Source organism: Alosa sapidissima, chromosome 20 (genome assembly GCF_018492685.1).
Source record: "Alosa sapidissima isolate fAloSap1 chromosome 20, fAloSap1.pri, whole genome shotgun sequence".
Classification (NCBI taxonomy): Eukaryota; Metazoa; Chordata; class Actinopteri; order Clupeiformes; family Clupeidae; genus Alosa; species Alosa sapidissima.
Window position 1 is genome coordinate 13,117,268 of NC_055976.1, and position 19,745 is coordinate 13,137,012.

The 19,745-nt window shown below is 41.8% G+C and overlaps 1 protein-coding gene across 3 annotated transcripts; it reads right to left on the minus strand.

Moving 5' to 3' along the window:
* Positions 1–1,097: 1,097 nt before the first annotated feature.
* rraga (Ras-related GTP binding A) lies at positions 1,098–19,168 on the minus strand. 3 transcript variants are annotated; one of them, XM_042073646.1, is made up of 12 exons: positions 19,059–19,117; positions 18,191–18,278; positions 17,806–17,925; positions 16,988–17,087; positions 16,439–16,505; positions 15,785–16,007; positions 14,490–14,585; positions 11,308–11,430; positions 5,931–6,022; positions 5,643–5,758; positions 4,920–5,066; positions 1,098–1,703 (listed from the first exon to the last, which is right to left on the minus strand). In XM_042073646.1, exons 3-11 carry the CDS (start codon positions 17,830–17,832, stop codon positions 4,963–4,965), a joined length of 948 nt encoding a protein of 315 aa, XP_041929580.1. In that variant the 5' UTR covers positions 17,833–17,925; positions 18,191–18,278; positions 19,059–19,117; the 3' UTR covers positions 1,098–1,703; positions 4,920–4,962. The 3 variants fall into 3 exon arrangements, with proteins under 3 accessions (XP_041929580.1, XP_041929579.1, XP_041929581.1); XM_042073645.1 differs by lacking the exon at positions 18,191–18,278 and having other exon boundaries at positions 19,059–19,168; XM_042073647.1 differs by lacking the exon at positions 18,191–18,278 and having other exon boundaries at positions 5,005–5,066; positions 17,806–17,923; positions 19,059–19,151.
* Between the last annotated feature and the right edge of the window lie 577 nt (positions 19,169–19,745).

The following is a 19,745-nucleotide window of genomic DNA, read 5'->3' on the forward strand; positions in this document are numbered from 1 at the left end:
GCCACGGTTCAGGTAGTTATTTAGGAAAAACTGCATTTTTTGGGTTTCGGTAGCGGCGGTCATAATAAGATGGATGCGGCGGTCATAATAAGATGGATGTTGCTGCTGGCGAACAGTGTGACACGAGTTAAGCTTGAAGCTTGAACTAGCCAACTAGCTCCGCTGGTGGGAAACGCATGGGACTCATAGCGCTGCCGCTGTCCTATTGCGTGTAGAGGGAATTTGAAAGACAACTGATTATCCCGCCCCTCGGACTGAGCACTGCGAACGGTGAGTGCCCAGACCCTACATTTTAATGTAGGTCTGGCTCGTCAGGCTAGAACAGTGCATTTTCATGCACTGTAATAATAAGAAGAAGACTTCGGCTAACAGAACAGTGCATTTTCATGCACTGTAATTAAGTAAACCTCAACCACCAGGTAATATGAACTTCAAAGAAGCACTAATGATTCCAGCACCTGCGTCATATTAAACACATCTGAGGTGCACCAGGATAGAAATCCTGCCCAAATGAATCCTGCAGGAGAAAACTCTCAAACATCTTTATCTGCATGTGCACCATGCGCAGAGAGAAATTTAGCAAAGGCATCAGCAGTTGTGTGTTAACATCCAGCATTAGCCAGGATTTGGGAGGACAGAAAAATTCACAGCACGGGAGGGAACTACTAGTCAGGCTGGCCAAATCTAATGCTGGACTACTGTAACTGCAATTTAAACAATGTAGCTGATGAGTTTCCCCTGTAGACGTGAGCGCTCAATCGCCCCCCTCTCCTGGTGAGAATTAGCCAGCCAAACAACATGAAAGCGTGTTTGTTGAACTTAATCCTTCATTTGTAATGTGTTCCTGATCTAGTGAAAATATCAGAGTGATTAGTCTTATCAGAAAAGGCATCATATTGTTCCATTATGTGGCTCATAGTTTAAGTCCCTGCTAAATCAATGAGATCAGTGGGAATTTTGTGGAATTAAGGCCCAAAGTGCTGGGCTTTCCATGAACGAAATCCTTTTCTGGTCACAGGGTGGAATGCAGTTCTGTTCCACAAGGTCTCTGTTTATTCTCCATTTCAGTGCTGAGGAAAAGCATGCAGACCATTTTGTTTTGTGGTTGATTTGATTTTTATTTAAGCCATCACCAAGGATAATAAATAGGGAGGTACAAACAGCTCTTGTGGAAAAAAGAAGATACTGTGTGCAATGTTTTTCACAAGAGTGCAGATGTGTAGATTTTTTTTGTTGACATTATTGTCGAATCATCCTCAGTGTCCCTGGCCAACTACCGTAGCGAGCTTTGTAAACACTTGGATGCAAAAACAGTGCTAAAAAACAAATGAACAAAAAAAAAAACATCTCGCAGTGAACTGACAGGGCAGAAGAGAGAGTAGTTCACTGCTTGCGTGTGTGTGTGTGTGTGTACATACATTATGGCACATTTATATATATAAAAAAAAAAAAGTCATTGCTACCCCAACTTCTCTCTCATCCCATTCTCATCCATCTGCTGTGGGCTGCACTGGTAAGCGGGGTGGAGAAAGCAAAAGGAAAAGCCTGCAGTGTTTGAAGTGTCTCTTCTCGTCATTGAGTTGAGGACAAGGATGAAGATGATGAAGACAAGTCTTGGAGAAGCCGGCCGCACACAGCTGAGAGGACAGCAGGCAGCAGCGACACCCCCCACAGGTGTGGGACTAACATGATGCACAGGCCCCCTGGTGGACAACACACACGCAGACACACGTCAACATGCACACGCACACACACAAAACAAAACTATTAGCGATATGAATACAAAAGCAGGGCTTAGTAAATAGTGTCTGCAGAAAGAATGAGATAAAGAAAAGTACAACCCCATATTAAAACATGTTGGGACGCTGTGCAAAATGTAAATAAAAACCAAATGTTATCATCTGCAAAGAATCCACAGAAATCTTTGTAAACAAGGGACAGGGCTGAACAACAATACTGGACGGCCGTTATCTTTGGGCCCTCACATTTCTCTAAAGAAAATCATAGTATGGGCTCAGTAAAACATCCGATAACTATTGTCTCTGATCACAGTTTGACGCTGCACCCACAAATGCTGGCTAAAACCATACAAATTAAAAAACATCTGAAATTCTGCCGTCTTATCGGAGGCCAAGCTCATTTAAGATGGACTGAGGCAAAGCGGAAAACTATCTTGTCATTCTTTTCAGAAATCATGGACTCTTGGCATCCTTTGGGCTGGAAAGTAGAGGGATCATCCAACTTGTTGCACATTTCAAAAGCCAGCATCTATGATGGTATAGGGGTGAGTTGGTGCCTATGGCATGGGTAGCTTGCACATCTGGCAAGGCACAATTAACGCTGAATAATATATACAGGTTTTGAGCAACATATGCTGCCATGCAGACCGTCTTTTTCAGGAAAGGCTTTGAATACCTCAGGAAAACAATGTCAAACTACACTCTGTATGGTATGGCTCCATAACAGAAGAGTACAGGTTCTAAAATGACCTGCCTGCAGTCAGGATCTTTATAAGTATATATATATCTTCACATCATGTGAATCATGTAAGAAAAAAAAAGACCCCAGACTGTTGAGCAGCTGAAATCGTATGTTGAGCAAGAATGGGACAACATTTCACTCTCAAAACTCCAACAACTGGTCTCTTCAGTTTCCAAACATTAACAGCCTGGTGTGAAAAGAAGGGGTAAGGCAACACTTGTTGCGGACATCAAATTAAAAATGAATATATATTTTCCAAAACAAAACTAACTGATATCTTGTCTTTGCACTATTCTCAATTAAATATAGGGTTTAAATAATTTACTAACCATATTCTGTTTTCATTTATATTTTAAACAGTGCACCAACATTTTTGGAAACAGGGTTGTACATGCGGAGTTAGTTTGTTCAAAATAATTAGCTACAGTTACATAACTTGTGTAATTACCTGACTTACAGGGGAGCTACAACCGGGCGCGCAACTGAAGCGTTCCGTTGGCGACGTGTCTGCTGCAGCACTTAGCTTCCACTATAATCAATGGAAGAAGCTACACCAGACGTGATAGCGGAGCGTACGTTCGGAAAAAAAAAAGACCAGTCTTCTAAAATGGATTTTACATGTTACTGTACGAACAGAGCACTAGTGTCGCACTCGGTGTAGCCTCCCTGTTATCATTTATAATCACAGGAAAATCTCTGTATAATTACAGAACAACTAAACACTTATTAAGGGTAGGTCCCATCATACTGGAGACATTATTAACCTCACATCATCAATCACACCTCTTAAACCATCACATCATTATGACAACTAGGCTATAATAACATTTATACAAAAATAAATTCACACATTACTAAAACATTACCGTGTGAACAGGGTCATCGTAGGGCTAGACATGCAAGTGAGTCTGTGTATATGTGTGTGTGTGTGCACATGAGATTGAGAAACTAAGACCAAGTGAATGGGTGTGGGCTTGACATTAAAATGACAGTATAAAAGTGAAATTAGTAGCCGTTAGCAGCAGTGTAAATATGCCACAGGATATATGGTCGTGTGTTGCGTATTAAGACAATGTAGACTTCACAGGTCCAGCAGGTGGTTCTGGTTTTTACTTCTTAACACACATGTGAAGCAGCAAGAAGATCAATCTCATCTCTGCTACCGAGAGAAGAGAGCCTCACAATGTGTGCACGTTGATTCTTTATGTTAAACTGGGCAAATAATGACCACAACCAAAGCAAAGCCACTGAATAAATAAGAGTGTAATTACTATCTTTTAACAGTAACAGTATGGTGACAGTAACTACCCCATAAAATGAATAGAGGTGGAAGTGCCATATTTGAAGATGCAATACATGTCTTGTGAAAGGTTGTCGATATTTGAACTCAAGAACACCTCTTTTCTGTGCTCATAAATCAACATGTTGATTATGTATGGCTCAGTCCATATATGTCCAGTATTTATGGCTCAGTCCAAACCAACGTATTTCGTTTAACACATGTTTAATGCGTGTTTAACATGCAACGTAATGGATTTGAAGAGCAGCCTACACTTTCAGAGTAACGTGCATATCACCAGCTAGACCCACTGGCTAATTGAGCAGCACCCTGGGTGAGCTGTGGGTCAGGGAGAGCCCTGAGAGAGAAGACGTGCGCTGGCCCCTGGGTGGCCTGGGATTCGTTTAAAAAACTTGGCGTCGTCGCGCAGCTTTGTTACGGCGCTCTTTGAAGTGTTGCCATGGCTGCTTGTGTTCTGTGTGGCTTAATTGGTGGAGGGTTCGGCCTTCTGCTTATTGTTTGACCGACTGATTGTTATCAGCGTCGTTTCCCTTCACAGACAGCACCATGTGTGTGTGTGTTTGTTAGTGTTATCACCGACAACTTGTGCGTGTGAGCAAGTGACATCATACAGCGTGTCTATGGTTAATGAAAGTGTGTGCTTCGAGGAGACAGGCATGTGAATGTGAGCACGTCTATGGGACAGCTGGGACTGGACTGTAAATACACACCCTTGTTAGATGGAGACAAAAATTTGTGTGCTTAGAAAAGACTGACTGACCATATGGTGTGTGTGGGGGTGTGTGTGTGTGTGTGTGTGAGAGAGAGTGTGAGTGTGAGTGTGCATGTGTGCACATATGCATGTGCACTTGCTTTGCGTAAACATGTGCATGATGTTTACAGAGCTCTCCATTATGGACGTGTATATGGATACATAGTACTTTACTATGGTCCTGTGTTTTAAATTATATACACATTATTAAAGCTCACATTTGCATTTGTCTTATCATGTGCTTATAATGACTACGTTTCCCTGTCATAAATATATGTCTGTGATAACCATATATTAATTTGCCTACTGTGTTAACGTGCATTGGAACATTAAAACCTAAAAACTTGTGTACGTCTGTGAATGTGTGTGTGTTCCATATTTACTGACCTGAGTGTGTGTGCGTAAGTGTGTGTGTGTCTGTGTGTGTCCTCTAGCGCATGCGCATGTGCAGGCTGTGTTTGGGGCCGTCTACCCTCTCCAGCTTCTCAAAGTGCTTCCTGGCGTTGCGGATGTTGATGAGGGTGGCCGCTGAGGCTGCAGTGTCCAGGGGAGGGAAGAGGAGGAAAGCGAGGGAGGAGAGAAGAGGAAGGAAAGAAAGAGAGAGGGGAGGCGGGGAGAGGAAAGAAGGACAAATGGGTTAAGAACCTCTAAATCATAAGAGGAAAAAAAAAAGCTTTTTTGCAATCATTGTTAGAAAAGTAACTGTCAATATTGAATTATTTATGCATGTGGATATATAAAACTCATGTGTGCACTCTCTTTCTCTCTGTCTCACACACAAATACGAGCGTGCACACTTGCACGCACACACACGCACGGCAGACATGAAACACGCAAACGACTTTTTGACATAAACACAGAAGTCCATCATGCAGAAAGACACAAATAAAAATGTGTATACAGATAAGCCAGGCATTTCATTTTCAAACCCGTGAAGTAAGTAGTGCTCTCCAAACAAGGACACAAAAAGAACAGTCCAAAGTAACACTTGAGAATCGCACACACCCTCTCGCACTCTTCACACACACACACACACACACACACACACACACACACACACACACACACACACAGGAAACAATGTGTGAGTGATAAACAAGGGCTACTTACGTATGGAAGGGTCAGACATGATGACCATGACGTACGTGTTGGAGGTGAAGACGTCAATGAAGGCGGCAAAGTTGGAGTTCCGCACCTCCATGCTCTGAAAGGAAGCTGCCAGTTTACTGACACACGCACACACACACACACACACACAGAGATAAGAAGGTGAGACAGGTGAGCAAGAAAAGAGTCTGATAAGTTTGGCACTAAGTTTAGTATTGTGCACGGTCAACAATAGTCTGGCATAATTTTCACCCCAAAAGGTGCACCCACACAAAAACACGCATGCTGTACCTGCAGCTCAGCTTGAACTGTTTGATGATGTTGCTTATTTTCTCAAAGCGGTGAGCATCGCGCTGCTCCTTACATTGATAGTGAGAGATCACCTGAGAGAGAGAGAAAGAGAACAAGTTTGAAAAAAAAAACTAGAAAATGTAATTTCGAGGAAATTACCAGTGCACGAAAATATAAACATACTGTACATTAAAATGTCTAACAGTTAAATAGTTGAGTAGTTTAAATAGTTAAATTATTTAATAGTGAATTATTGTAGTGAGGACATTTATTTTGAAACAGTTGTGGGCAGAGGAAATAGGAACAGAATCTGTATTCTTAAGAGAGCCAGATTGTATGCTTAAAGCCTGAGAAAGAGTATATAGTTTAAAAGTTGAATGTAGATACTGTAGTGTAATGGATGTTGATAGACAGAAAGTTGAATGGATGTTGATAGGCAGATTGTTTAATGTATGTTGATGGATAGTTTAATGGGTGGATGAGTGAATGGTTTGAAGAGGATGAATGGATAGAAAGTTGGATGGAATGTGCCTTATATCCTTGTAGAATGGAGAGACACAGAGAGTTGGCCTAGTTAAGCAGAAAGCAGTTGATACAGGTGCAATCAGTTTAACTGGCCCTTTGATGGGTCCTAGTTGAGCAGCTGGAAGTTGATACAGGTGCAAATCAAGTTAATTAGTCCATTGTGATGTCATAGTGCTAATGTAAAGTCCATGGGGAAAAATAAGCTTGTTTTTTGTTAATATCTGAAAAAGTATAAAGTTTACAAAAGTGAAAAATACATTCCTTAAGTGTCCTTTTCAAGACCTACGTTACAAAGTTTGAACGAAGTTTCTACGTTAAACGGTTGAAGCTGAATTAGACGCAGAAATTTGGTGGGAAGAATAACTAGAAAATGTAATTTCGAGGAAATTACCAGTGCATGAAAATATAGACATACTGTATATTAACATAAAATGCAAACAAACTTTTATTTGGAAACAGTTGGCAGGAGTCATAGTTGATAACAACTGACAGTTGAAATGGCTGAACAGTTAAATAGTTGAGTAGTTTAAATAGTTAAATTATTTGATAGTGAATCATTGTAGTGAGGACATTTATTTTTAAACAGTTGTGGGCAGAGGAAATAGTTGAACAGAGTATATAGTTTAAATGTAGATAGTGTAATGGATGTTGATAGGCAGATTGTTTAATGGATGTTGATGGGATAGTTTAATGGGTGGATGAGTAAATGGTTTGAAGAGGATGAATGGATAGAAAGTTGGTGAAATGTGCCTTATATCCTTGTAGAATGGAGAGACACAGAGAGTTGGCCTAGTTCAGCAGAAAGCAGTTGATACAGGTGCAATCAGTTGAACTGATTCTTTGATGGGGCCTAGATGAGCAGCTGGAAGTTGATACAGGTGCAAATCAAGTTAATTAGTCCATTGTGATGTCATCAGCCTAATGTTAAGTCGATGGGGAAATTTTGAGTAGTTTTTAATAAATAGTTTTAAAAGTTACGAGAAGAAGAAGAAGAAGAAGAAGAAGAAGAAGAAGAAGAAGAAGAAGAAGAAGAAGAAGAAGAAGAAGAAGAAGAAGAAGAAGAAGAAGAAGAAGAAGAAGAAGAAGAAGAAGAAGAAGAAGAAGAAGAAGAAGAAGAAGAAGAAGAAGAAGAAGAAGAAGAGTGCGTTTTCATGCACTGTAATAAGGACTTGGAAGAACAGTATAGTGCATTTTCATGCACTATAACTAGAAAAGCATTTCCTGAAGGAAATACAGTGCATGAAAATGCAAAAATATGATGTAAAATATCATACAGAGTAAAAACAAACTATATTGTTTGCTAGGTAGATGAGGTTTAATATAGTTGGAATGACTGAACAGTTAAATAGGTGGATAGTTTAAATGGTTAAATTATTTAGGTAGATAGTTGACGATAACTGACAGTTGGAATGGCTCTAATGTTTGCTAGCAGTTATGCTAACTATGTTAAAGATAATAATGTTAAACAAGTTACTTAACTTTATTAATTTAGCTAATGTTTTCTAGCAGTTTTTTTTTTTTTAAGTTAATAATGCTAATGCTGTTAACTATGTTAACAATGCTAACTATGCTAACCATGTGACTTAGCTAATCATTTTTATTAGTTATGCTAACTAGCATGTTAACAATGTTAAAATGCTAACTATGCTAACCATGTGACTTAGCTAACCTAGCTAATCATTTTTAATAGTTATGCTAACTAACATGCTAACTATGCTAACCATGTGACTACGTTAAACCGTTGAAGCTGCATTAAATGCGTTAGAAGAAGAAGAAGAAGAATAAGAAGAAGCCTAGGAAGAACAGTACAGTGCATTTTCATGCACTGTAATAAGAAGTCTAGGAAGAACAGTACAGTGCATTTTAATGCACTGTAATAAGATGACTTGGAAGAACAATATAGTGCATTTTCATGCACTATAATAATAATCAGAAGAAGAAAAAGCCTTGGAATAACAGTACAGTGCATTTTCATGCACTGTAATAAAAAGATTTTGAAGAAGAAGAAACAATACAGTGCATTTGCATGCACTGTAATAAAAAGAAGACACAGATCATGACGACAGGAAAAGGCATCTGGCCAGAAAGACAAGTAAAGGACGAGAGAGAGAGAGAGAGAGAGAGAGAGCTCTCTGTCTGGCTGATGACCCTTCATCTTCCTGCTGCTGCTCCCCCTGGACACTGGCGAGGAAGAGTTCCTCCTTTCTGATTAACGACCCCCTCAGCCACAGGCCACCTCAGCGCACACTCCTCCCGCTGGCCTGACCCCAGATGGCCTGAGCCGCGGCCTGGACGCTGCTCTACACCGAGCTCCCGCCGGCCCCATCAATAACCCTCCCACCTCATCAGTACCTCCAACGCACGCACGCACGAGTTGCTTTTGTCACATACTTGACAGTATCAAATCAATATCAGCAATGCAATTCCTAGGCTCAGAGACCAGACACGTTCTTACATCCCACATCTCCATACAGAGAATGAACTAGCCTGGACTTTCCTGAAAGGCTGCTCAAAATGGTGGTTTGTATTATTTAACTGTGATGTTCAACAATGCTTTCAGGAAATGCTCCACCACTGTACAGTCGATTCCAGAGTGACTGGCCTCCTTTATGCAAATGAGCTAAGACACATGCAATGTGTGATACTTGGGGCCTCTTCCTCTGGTGAAAAATATTCTTCTAATGAGTGACAGCACGCAACCTTTTTTGTGTTTAACGAGGCAGAAGAGCATTTGTGGAGAGATCTATGACCACTTTTCCATGCAGGAAATTTTTCACTTTGAGATTATTGGGTTGTTTCTAGTGAACTGTCGTCATCAACGGAGACCACAGAATTCCAATGGAGTTTGTGTCTATAGACCGAGGGCTATTACGAAACATTGATCTTGTGTTGCAGCAACCATTTCTTTGTCGATTTTTAATGTGTTTGTTGGACGACCAAATCAACTCCCAGTTTCACCCTTCTGGCCACCAGATTTCGACTAAAATATTGCCATATCGAATGGAAGTCATTATGCCAACGACCTTAACAGGAGCGCCTGAATCACCAGCACCAAGACAACCCCAAAGGTCCCATTCTATGTGTATGTGTGCGGTCCCCTTTTTTGCCAAACATGATGATTCAAAAATGCTCAGTTTTTTGCCAAGCTAGTCCTTAGTTCTTGTATGTATCTTGTGTGTATCTTGGTCTCAGGAACAGCCTCTTTCGTGGACCTCTGGTGGAGCTTCAGGTCGTGGAGGTGGTGTCTCACTGTTGATTTTGAACACCAAACCCCAAGATTCAACAAAACATTGCAGTTGTGAAACTTTCTTGGCTCCTCGTCCATTTTATTGTCATGGGGCATGGGGGGAATAAGTGTATGCATACCTTTCAGATGCAAAATATCAGAAGATCCACACTTCTCTTTACAATGGCCCTGATCATGACTATTAGCAAACTCAACGGAACACCTATTTTTTTGCCATTCCTCAACCTAGTATTACAGAGATAAAACAACACTTTTGCAGGAATGTTTTTTAGCAAATGAACAGTGAGCAATTTTGCCAAATATCTGGGGAAAATGAAGAATCATTAAATGCGTATCTACATAATATGCTTGCTCACTTTCTTTGGATTGGCTTTAATTATTTGATAACCCAGCACACATTTTGTTTTTTTTGTTTGACTGCAAGCCACCATACCAGAAAACCTGCTTGTCCCACCTTGCACACACCATCTGGTTTCAATGGAAATTCCCTAAAGTGATGAGCTAATCCCCGTTTCTCTTTCTAAAGCTCTGGAGCTGCTTAGCCTTCATTTCCCTAATTTCTGTGAATATCTGGGAAATGTGGATTACCCATGATTGTGAAAGGACTCTAGCAAAGAGTAACAGCAAACCTTTGGATTCTCCTGGCTGCCACATCTGTGTAATGTATTTTTTTAGTCTACACCCTGTCTGCCTGTCTGCATGTCTGCATGTCTGTCCGTCTGTGTCTGCATGTCCGTCCGTCTGTGTCTGCATGTCCGTCCGTCTGTGTCTGCATGTCTGTCTGCATTTCACTCCATTCCTCTTTCTGCGTGTCTGTATTTCTCGATTCTGACTGCCTGCCTTGTTTTCTACATCCCTTCGTGTCCCCCTTGTAATGATGATCTGACATCTGCGGTGCTCCTGGAGCGTCCAGGCCCCGCACTCTACTGCGCTTGGCATCGCTCAGCATTAATGCTGTTGTCCTTGGCGGGGAACAGGGAGGGCTCGTCCGTGAACCTACCGCTCTCGGCGCCGGGGTCGAGCGAGGACATCCAGCAGGCTCAGCAGGACTGATGTTCCCCTTGGTTGCCGCCAGCAACTCTGCCTGAACCGCCGCTAAAAATGGCTGATGGTGCACTGCGCGCGCCTAAGCAGGAAGTGACATAGATTCTTCAGCCTGGCCGCTCAGGGCCGGCGGAGGAGGTGTCGTGGTGAGACCTGACAGCTCAATGGACAGCTGAAAAGCAGCCATGTTTCAGGCGTTTGGGCACAATATCATGTTGCACATACACTGGGCTTTTTCTGGCCAGCTGGGTAGTTTTCCGATGAATTAATGATTTGTGAAGCCACACACACACACACACACACACACACACACACACACGTAGAAAAACTCAAGTTTAGCTTGACATACTCAAGCCTCGACTTATCATAAACACCAACCACCCAAGAGTGCCACTTTTCCTGATCCAAAATGGCTGATATACGATACATGGAAGGATTTCTCCACTACTCTCTCCCTCCCTTACCTGAAAAACAATACCGCTGCATACACTGTGCCCAGCTCTGCTGTATGGGGAACAGCGGTTAGCTGAGGATAGGGTCTGACGAAGGCCACACACTCACCAGGAACGTGGCCCTCTCAAACAGGAGGACCTCGTCGGCCTCGATGATCTGGGCGAAGTTGCGCAGGTTGGACTCCAGCTGCTGGACATTGGGGATGAGCTGGTAGACAATACTGGACCAGGCCTGGAGACAGGAAGGAAAGACAGACAGAGAGGAAACAGACGTCAGACATGTATTCACATACTGTATATAAATCCTATACACAGATACAGTAACACACACACACACACACACACACACACACACAGTCTCTCTCTCTTTAGTCTTTTTTTTCTCCGTCTTCTTTCCTCTCCCTCTCTCTCACACACATTTATATACACTGCCTTTTCTTTTCCACTAAACAAAATGAATCACACCAGAACCACACAGACAGTGAATAAATGTCGTTTTAAACGTAAAGTGAACAACTGCCTTTAAAATCATTAACGGTCAGAGGCAAGGGCTCTTCACTGACCTCCCTGTGGAGGCAGTCAAGCATTACAACTTAAAGTGAGAATAATTTCAGTCACTCACTAGGTCTCTGAACCACTGCCAATACCCTGTAATCTTCTGAAAAGGTGCCAAAAAGTAAGAGACCAGACTGTGACTCAGTCTATCTTATCATGAGCGTACAGTATAGAATTCCACAAGCCATTCCATAGTAAAACAGATGTCCACTCTGGAGGCTGTGACCCCTAATTATCCCAGAGCAGTGGGAATCTGACGTATCTGATCTGTTTTCCATCAGCAGGGGTGGGGTCATCTACATCACAAGTGGACCACGCCAACGAGGAGTGAAGACTACTCTCAAACAAGAGTCCTTCTTCACTTAAGCACCATAATATAACAGGTACATCATCTACTGTACTCCAAACCTTTGGGATCTTTAGCTTCTTTGGCTCATGACCAAAACTCTTTCTTTTTTGAGCCTAATAATAAACATATTTCAACTGTATCATGTTATATTTTATTGAATTACATATATTTGTATCTGATGTTTATCCTTATGTATGTATATCCTATTAGAGATGCACCGATTGATCGGCTGGTGACCGGAATTGGCCGATTTTACATGATCGACCATGACCGGCGACCAGTCGGTCAGTCTGAGACGTGCCGATTTTATGTCGGTCAAATGCACTCGCGGACCACACTTGAAACATCACCCATCTGAGTTTGCAAAGTTTGAAGGCGCTAGCAAAGGCCAGCACTCAGGGCTGGATACAAAGAAAGCGCTAATACCGAGTTTTTCTATGCGCAGAAAGCGAACGCTGTGCTTTGTGTGGAATTAACTAAGCTGTCACTTCATTAGGCTACGTAAACAGCGCTCATTACCGCCCGTCCCTGCCGCTAATTGCATGCCCACAGCTGAACCACAAGCGCAGCTGAACGGAGTTAACCGATTGCGACATTAAAAAGAATCAAAGTTTAGCGATCATAGGCTGATAATAAGATGTCAACAAGCAGCGACATACAGAGTAGGCCTAGTAGTTCTACTCCACTTAAAAAATACTCAAACTATTTACTGCAATCAATCACATTCACATCCACTTCCCAATCTGCTAGACTAGGGCTACCCTAGTCTAGCAGATTGGGAAGTGGATGTGAATGTGATTGATTGATTGATTGATTGATTGATTCCATTTATTGCCAGTTCAGCAGCTATGGCTATATCATGGCAAATACAGTTGGAAAGTATTCATATGATGTTTACAAAATCAACGACCAAATAAATAAATAGCTTAGATAAGTTTCTTTACATAATAGCATACTAAAAAGTTCAAAACCTTTAAAGGTGGGACCTTATTGAAAATATCTACAACATTATCTTTTTTAAAAAACTGCTGCCTTTTCATTCTCAGTGCAGAGCAAGTTAAAATATGCTTGGATGTGAATGTGAACATACGATAACAAATTAGAAAGGCAAACAAAAGTTAAAGTTGCTTTTGACATGGCCTACTAAAATCAGCCGTCTCTGAAAGTTTCTATGCATTTAACCGGAATTTGGATTAACGTTTTTCACCGCAAAATTTTCATACATATGGCGGAGCACCTAATCAATCGCTATTAGCACTTCTCCTCCCCTGTGTTTGTGTGATACTCCCACTTTTCCCTCACCCTCCCATAAATGCATCAATGCATATGAAAATATGTTCCATGGCAGCATGTTCAAATGTATCATGAAAATTGTTTTTGTATTTTTAGTTGGATATTGGATGTGAGAAGAAAAAAATGGGTGTTCCATAACACAATGCATTTAGTAGTGTGTGAAATGAATGTCCCACACTGGGAAGTATTATAGTTTGATACTGCAGCTGAAGTTAGACTTGAAGAATAAACTATAACTATTTGTGTGTGTTGTAAAATGGTTAGAAGAAATGAAATCGGAAGGGTCAAACTCCATGAAAAATCAGAAATCGGTATCAGCCCAGAAAATTGCAGTCGGTGCATCTCTATATCCTATGTTATAATAGTAATCTCTAGCTCTGTTTTGTATAGCATAGGATATTGTGTTGCATTACGTTTATGGTATTTAGCATGTGCTTTTGTCCAAAGTGACTTACAATGACATCAATAAACATTACATTAACATTAATCTAGTTACAGGTACGCAGGCGAGACACGCTGCTCAGTCTAGAATCCTGTTTTTGTTTGATTTTTTATAATTTTCATAATTGTATTAATGTTCTGTTCAATTTTTGTACTTACTTGTCTAGTTGAACGTATTTTCTGTATAATGATGTTATCTTCGATTGTTTTTGTGCTATTCTTAGTCCTTTTGTTCTGCTTTTAAGTCGGCTGATACCGTAACGTCAAGTTAACTTTAGTCCATTGGGCTGAAGAGCTCGCCATGACTACCGTGGGCCTCTGAAATCCATCCATCCGTGAACAACGCTGTACTTCCAATGTCTGGTCAGAGACATTGCTCAAGGCAGCTGTGGGCGATCTTTGAGAGATCTGCCGCTAGCCACAGCACCTAGCTGCTGCAGACCTGAGAGCTGCCATGCTAGCTGACTGGAGTCTGGATTGAGTAGGGAACTCTGATAAGAACGAACTCATGAAAAAACAAACGGTCACTGTCAAAATCCACCGTAGCTGCTGATTTGCAAGATTGCTCAAGACTTCAGACTGTTCTGTGCATCCAGTGCTGTGTGTGTGTGTGTGTGTGTGTGTGTGTGAGTGAGTCAGGAGGGTGGGCTCACCTTGTAGAGGGTCTCGTCCCAAATGGAGGTCCGGAAGCAGGTGCACGCCAGTGGACGAGACAGCCTCTTCAGGTCCTCCTCGCGCTCTTTAAAGATCTGAGATTTGGAGTAAAACAAGGAGTAGTTCAGTTACAACACCAAACATAGAGTGAAAGCTTACACCATATGAAAGAAAAAGCAATGCAGGCTAAAGGGAAAGAAAAACATTAAATGTTTGATGACAAATGAAAGGAACTATGGGACTACACACACGGGAGTAAATAAAACAGGAGCTGCAGATGCAGCTAAAGGTAAGACAGCGAGTGTTAGACTGCAAACCCTTCATAGCTAACTTAACTAGGTTGGTCAACAGAGCGAGTGAGCGGAGCGGAGCACGAGTGAGGAGTGGAGCAGATGGAATTTTGTTGGAGGGCGGAGCGCTTTTTAATTTAGAGGCCGGAGCGGCTGCTCTTGTTCCGCTTCAATTTCGCTCCGATACCGCTCACACTTCGAGTCTGACGTATGCCCAAATCGACCCAGAATTAATTTCTTCCAAATAAACCAAGTCTGTTTAATTTCAAATATTGTCCATTAAGCTCGTTGATGGGGATGGAGTTCGCTAAATATTTTAGAAAGGAAACTGATATTCCTACAAAACAACTAGATACTAACAATGTACAGCGAGAACAACCATGTGGTAAAACGGTTTCAGTGAGTAAAGATTAATTTTGGAATCTAAGAAGACACATTTCGCGGAAACATGAGTGCTACGGGAACACACGCAGAGCAAAGAAAAACGTGAGCAATTTTGAATATGCTTCATATCAAGTAGAAGGCTAAAGTATTGTGCATTGACGTTGCCAAGCTTGTTCGTCGTTTCACTATTGTCGTTACACTATTGTCGTTACACTATCTTTTAAAATAAATGTTCTGAGTAAAATATATTGTCGGTGCTCTTAGTTCTTTGGGATTTAAGTTTTCTGTTTAAGATGACAATACGACTTGTAGATTATTTCTCCCTCTTTTAAATTGGAGCAAGTGTGGAGCGATTTCACAAGAGAGGGAGGATTTTTAAGTGGAGCGGGGAGCGAAATTGAGGGGAGCGACCTGACGTGAATTTGAGTGGAGGAGCGGCCAAGTGAGCAGCCACCTGAGCGAGGAGCGGGATATTCACACCGCTCAGCTTCGCTCACTAGCTCTGTTGGTCAATAAAACCATGTTCTTGGTATTATAAGCCCCACCTCCACACACACACACACACACACACAGGGGTCACCTGTCCCACTCAGACAACCACCCACCCAGCCCCTGCTCACCAGGTCTCTCTGGTCCTCCTGCACCAGGTCCATCTTGTGCACCAGGCAGAAGACCTTGGCGTCGGGCGAATTCTGCAGGATGGCCTCCAGACAGGACTGGTAGTAGTGCATGTCCTTCTCCAGCTCGCGGCTCTCCACGTCAAACACGTAGATCAGCACCTCCACGTTGCGGAAAATATTGTCCCGCTGGCTGGTGAAGTAGTTCTCCATGAACGTGTCCTGCCTGTGAGGGAGAAGAGCCCAGTATAGGGTGAGGGTGGGGTTCATGAGAGACTACCTACTCACTAATACCCCCACACATACCCACTAATGCCAACCAGTTGGCAAATAGAGCAACACTATTCCGCATCAAGGACAGAACATGTTCTGATAGCATAAGCACAGAAAATACATGATTAGTTTGATGGATTACAATGAGTCATCCTGTTAGCAGTTTTTGCTTCACCACTGTGACATTTATCATTTACTCTATATTGAAGCTCATCAATTCAACAATGCATCTTATGTTTTTGATCGTCATTAAACTGCAGGGATTAATAAGTCAGTCACTCTGCAGGAAGACATAATGGGTTACTGGAACACTAATGAAATGGCCAAATGGCCCACAAGGAATTATGGTGTGCTGATGTCATAGCTCTGTGAGTTCCTGCTTACCCGCCACAGTCCCATAGGTTCAACACCAGGTTTCCCAGGAAACGCACATGGGAGTGTTCAACATCGACTGCAGAAAGGACACACACACACAAACACGCACACACAAACACGTCGTTAAGGCTCCTCTCTTTCATTTCCTGACCACCTGCAAAAAAGCTTGGCAAAGAAACTCTCACACACTAACAGACACTCTACAAATACACACACCAAAACACCAGTCAGAGTCTTTGAAAATGTTCAATGATAGCTTCTTTCCCATACATTAAGTGGAGTGACTCAAAATTCTGCGCTTAGGTCAGCTAACGGCTGCAGCAAACACCAAACTGTTTAGCCTTTCACTCAAGTGGTGGCAGAAACCCACTTAACTGCCATTGGAGGACCCATAGACCCGTATTTGCCTCTTATTCGAAGAGAGGAAAGATTAACTTGGTGTCTGATTTTAGGGTGACTGTTGGGAGGGTTAAAGAAGTAAAAGAGCCAATGACTAATTAATAAATTACAAACACACAGTAATTGGTGTGACTTCAGTTGCGGGTGCAGGTTGCTTACTCGTGGCTCCAAGCCTTCGTGTATCCCTAGCGATGTAGTTCGCAAAGATGATTGATCTCATGCTGGTCTTCCCTGACCCACTCTTCCCCATCAGCAGCACCTGACAAGATGGAGGGAATGTGTGTGGGAGGGAAGGAAAGCGAGAGAGAGGGAGAAACAGAGAGAGAGAGAGCGAGAGAGAGAGAAAGAGCCAGAGAGAGGATACACAAAACACAATTTAAAACCTAGCTCTTGCCTTAAGTGTTGAAATGATTCAATCTATACCATATGAAAGACAATGATGCTCATAATGATAATAAAACTGATAATATTCTAAAAGTAGAGTTTGTGATTCTGGTGTAAGGCTGTAGATATTTGAGCTCAATATCCAATCGCATTACACCCCTCCCTTCTGGGCTCCTGAAGCAATATGATGCTGATTGGCGATGTTTGTTTCCCATTTACAGAGCCAGGACTGTGCATGAGTCTTTCTGGCGCACACACACACACACAGAACAGCTAATGGACAGTGCGAAGCTATTCACTGAATTTGCCCATACTTGTATTAGATTGTAGAACTGTGATCTTCACATTTAATGAGTCTAAACATACATCAAGAGCGCCACCTGCGGGTACACCGAGGTTGCATAAATGTACGGTGTCGATCAAACAGCTGTGACCTAGCCTGGAGCTTATATATTCCCCATGCATTTTCTAGCAAGCCTATTCTTTCTTAAGGGTTTATAGATTATAACAATGCTATTAACACGAAAATGTGGACTTGGCAAATGTAAAGCTACTACACACCACATACACACAAACACAAAAAGAGCAATCACCTTTTTCTTCATGGCTGTGCTCGACATTTCCCCTGCCTTGGACAGAGAGCGCAGTGCAGAAGGCCAAACTCGGAACACTCACCGACTCCTGGGGCCTTGGTCAGAGTGTTCGAATTTACTCTAGGAGAAAAAGGTACATATATACATACATATATATATAAAAAGGTAAGGTAAATGCTGGCCGAAACAGGGCTATGACAAAAGCCGCACTTGACGTGCAACCAAATCCTGAACAACGTCTTGGTCTCATGACACTACTGCGAAAACAAGCATAATTGTGCAACTGTGGTTGAGCAGTATTAGCAACATAGTTTTCTATATTGTTTCTTTTCTCAACTGATAAGCAGTTTGGCGCAACAACCAGTCAGGGCAAATTAATAGGTACCGTTAGTGATGGCCAGCTGCGAATGTTTTCCCTGGGTTGAAAAGAGTTCACACCAATGCTCCGAAGCTGTCAGCTGACAGTAGAATTGCTTAGTCGTGTGACAAGGAAAGGATGTTTAAGAATGAGGAGTGGTAAGGTTTCTGTTTCGACTTTATTAAACGGTGCATGAACACTTCTAAAAGCTGCACACTGTCACAAGACACTTCATCAGCAACTTCCTGTTTACACGCAACGCATCTAGCTTCTAACGTTAACCTAGGAACTGTCAAAACAATAACGTTAGCCGCAAACCAAATCGAATAAGTTAACGTTAACTTAACGCGTCTATCCAAATAGCTAACGTTATAACAACGATAAAATCCTACGTCCAAACATGAAACTAGACGTTGAAAGAAACGAGTCAAATCTGACTTCTCTATTAAAAACTATGCCATCTTATAAACTAACGTTACTGGTTTTGCCATGCTAAGCTAAGTTAGAAAATTGCTTATCACTGTTTATTTCTTCTAACAAGCAAAACTACCCAACTTATGGATGGCTGTTGATATCTTCGTATAACCAGACAATAATAGACGGCCAATGGAGCACAACAACAATGTGTAGATGGTGAAAAGTACTGCATAAGAAACTGTTAACGTTAGCCTGCTTGCTACTTCCTATGCTGTACACACTGTTAGGTAGCTAGCTACCCGGCTAACTGTATGCCAAGCTAATTGCTGAGACAAGTTAGATACTAGCTTGCTAGATTAGCCGAACTACAGTCCAAATTATTTGGACATCAGGCTAGCTATAAACCTTGCAAAAACTGGTCTGAAGATATTGGCTAGAATCCTTATTTTGAACAGTACATATACATACAAATAGATACCTTATAGTAATGCTCTACAGTAAGCGTCCTCGACCCATTGCTGTATTTCACAAATCACAATTTCAAGAATGTACCAAGGGAAAAAAAATAGCATCACCATTATATATAACACGTGACCGATAGTCCAAATGCGGTTGGTCGATAAGTCTCGCGATGCTTTGGCAAAGCAATGTTGATTCTTCACTGTAAACACTGAATGGAAAGTTCAAATGGACAGCTGTTGCAATTCAGAACTCGATGCTCAGCAGTCACATTGCACCCTTGTTCAAAGTTTGTTAACGTGCAAACAGCTTACATCCCATGGAGACCTAGACCTAGGGCTTATCTCATTTATCCCCCTAGGCACCATGAAAGCCTTAACAAACTCCTTACCAAGAATAGCTGCAGTTATGGGAGAAAAACACTCCAGCTTTTTTGAAGTAGGCCTACCATGCCGTGGAATATTTTCATGTAAAAATATTACAGTGCAGTATTATGTAGCGCAATGCTGTCTTCACATGTCCAGAAGATTGCATTCCACATGAACTGCTGATAATTCCTCCATTTTTTCTTTTGTTATATTCTTAGAGAACTGCAGTTTTGACACTTGAAGTAGTGCGGTTATTTTTGGTATAAATGACATCCACTGATGAGTGATTGAGCTTGAGAGGCTCAAGGGCTCAAAAGGAATATAATTTTTCTTACAAA